The sequence below is a fragment of the Herpailurus yagouaroundi genome, unplaced genomic scaffold (genome assembly GCF_014898765.1).
Source record: "Herpailurus yagouaroundi ecotype Mexico unplaced genomic scaffold, PumYag 166, whole genome shotgun sequence".
NCBI lineage: Eukaryota > Metazoa > Chordata > Mammalia > Carnivora > Felidae > Herpailurus > Herpailurus yagouaroundi.
The window spans coordinates 66,440-69,150 of record NW_024412407.1 but is presented as its reverse complement, the minus strand read 5'-3'; the positions used below and the strand labels follow the sequence as shown (position 1 = coordinate 69,150).

At 33.2% G+C, this 2,711-nt stretch overlaps 1 protein-coding gene across 1 annotated transcript; it reads left to right on the top strand.

Moving 5' to 3' along the window:
- The first annotated feature begins 718 nt into the window (after positions 1–718).
- Positions 719–2,091, top strand: LOC121039033 (olfactory receptor 6C74-like). The gene has a single exon (XM_040489040.1). The coding sequence runs from the start codon at positions 1,153–1,155 to the stop codon at positions 2,089–2,091; it is 939 nt and encodes a 312-aa protein (XP_040344974.1). The 5' UTR covers positions 719–1,152.
- The last annotated feature ends 620 nt before the right edge of the window (positions 2,092–2,711 follow it).

Here is a 2,711-nt window from a genome sequence, read left to right as displayed (position 1 = left end):
TGACCTCAAATTGTTCATCTTTTCAGTCTGTATTTTACAGAAAGATTAAAATGGTAAGTGTAAAGCATAGAAGCAGAGAGAGAAATTTCATGACAAATATTTTCTTATAATTTGTATTTATTAATACTTACAAACTTACATATTTTTAATTTCAGGATTATTACTAATTTAAATGTCTTAATCTTCTTTCAATTTTTCTTACTAATTTAATTTCTTCCTTAAGCTCAATAACCTATTTCTAAAAATCCCTTCTATATCTCTAGGTTTCCATACAGATTTATCTTTATCTTTCTCCCACTTCATATGATTTCCTGAACTCATATTTATATATTTCTATATGCTTCTATATCCATTACTCTCATTTTTTTTTCACTTTTCAGAATCATAACTTAGGAAAACTGCAGTTTCTTATTAGACACACAAATATTACCAGAATATTCCTGCTGATTTTGTTTGGGAGTACAACGTGGGAAGAGTGGGAATGATAACAGAGTTTGATGGGATGGATATACTACTAAGGACAGAAAATAAAACTATTCATGATGTTTCATATTCACTTATTGGAAACTGTATCTCATTAGCCATGAAAGTAAATGACAGAAGAATCAGGCATTTGAATTTGATTAAGTAAAATGGTAAAGTTATATAACCCTGTCTATTGATGATGGTGAGGTGTGTGTGTGTGTGTGTGTGTGTGTGGTGTGTATATTTTATGAAAACCATTTTCTGATATAATTTTAATGACAATAATCATTTTGGATCTGAATGCAAAGCTCTTAATTGAATAAGAAATGGCATACATTTCAATTCTTGCTAAAATCAAGAGAGAAGAAGCATTTGTGCATGCTTTAAAAGTCCTTCTAACTTCCCTCATATAAAAACAGTCAACAACCGCTATCATATCAATCATCGCTATCATTATTCTCTGGCAGAATTGCAAAGTAAACATAAAATTCTCTATCCAGATACTTTGGAAATGCAAAGTATTGTTCTTCCTGGCATAACCTCCTAAAATATGAATGGTGTTACTCTATCTGAAAGATTGCTTTCCTAATTTTACTTTAGACACTAGTTACCACTGCTATTTTCCCCTTAGGACTATCAATTTCTTTCTTTCTTTTCTATTTAGACCTGGAAAAGTAGAGGACAGTAATGGGAAATCACACACAAGTGACAGTGTTTATCCTGGCAGGTTTGACTGATGACCCACAATTGAAAGTTGTGCTATTTGTCTTCCTGCTTCTCACCTACCTGCTAAGTGTCACTGGCAATCTGCTCATCATCACACTCACCCTGGTGGATATCACCCTCAAGACCCCCATGTATTTTTTCCTTCGGAATTTTTCCTTCCTAGAAATTTCCTATACTACCACATGCATTCCCAAATTGTTGGTTGCTATGGCAACTGGGAACAAAACCATTTCCTTTAATTGTTGTGTTACTCAAGTGTTTTTTGCCTTCCTTCTTGGTGCATCTGAATTTTACTTGCTGGCAGCCATGTCCTATGACCGCTATGTTGCCATCTGTAAGCCCCTGCACTACACAACCATCATGAGCAGTAAGATCTGCATGCAACTTGTCTTCTGTTGTTGGCTTGCTGGGTTTTTTGTCATCTTTCCACCTCTCCTCTTAGGCATAAAGCTTGACTTCTGTGCCTCCAACGTTGTTGATCATTTCTACTGTGATACAACTCCCCTGCTGCAGATCTCCTGCTCAGACACACAGCTCTTAGAGACCATGGGATTCATTTCTGCATCAGTGACACTTGTGGTCACATTGGTAATGGTGATAATATCATACAGCTTTATTGCATTAACAATTCTAAAAATCCCTTCAACTAATCAGAAGAAAAAGGCTTTTTCAACCTGTTCCTCTCACATGATTGTGATATCTCTTTCTTATGGCAGCTGTATCTTCATGTACTTTAAGCCGTCAGTCAAACAAAGAATATCTTTTTCCAAGGGAATTGCAGTGCTCAATACCTCCATTGCCCCACTTTTAAATCCTTTCATTTACACTTTACGGAACCAGCAAGTGAAAAAAGCCTTCATGAACATGATACAAAGGGTTGTTTCTTTCTCAAGCAAATGAATATCCTGTTGCATAATGTATAATGCAAATGAACAAAGGAACCCCAATAATATCAATGAATCTAATTATAGCTTCCAATACATAGTTTCTTTCAATGTTTTTTTGCTTTCATGTCTTTGATATTCATCTTTATACCTTCTCAAGCTATATTTACAAAAAAAAATCTTTGTTCCAAAGAAGATAATTTTATTGATAACCTTTAACAGATATTTTTTCTCATCTCACTTCCATTTCCTATAAATATCTGAAAGAAATGGAGTTGAGATTTTCAATCGGTCTCTGTTGTCTTTGAATGCTAGTCAAGGATCAAAATATCTTTTTATTTATATTATATTTGCTGTAACATACAACATAAAGTATTACATCTTTATTTATTTTAGTTGAACGTACTTACAACTAATATTCATTTATAGTTTTTGTAACACTACCAAATTATTGCTGCATACTCTAACAAAATGAGAGGAAAATTTTGGCAGAGATTAAAGATTAGTGTTGATGCTCAAATTAGAAAATGTTGTCTATTTAAAAATTGTTCATGTGTCTAAGTAGATTCCTTAGAAATTAGTTTCTATTAGAAAATTGTTAGCGTTTATAAGTGTATCAATTATAGGTGACAAAAT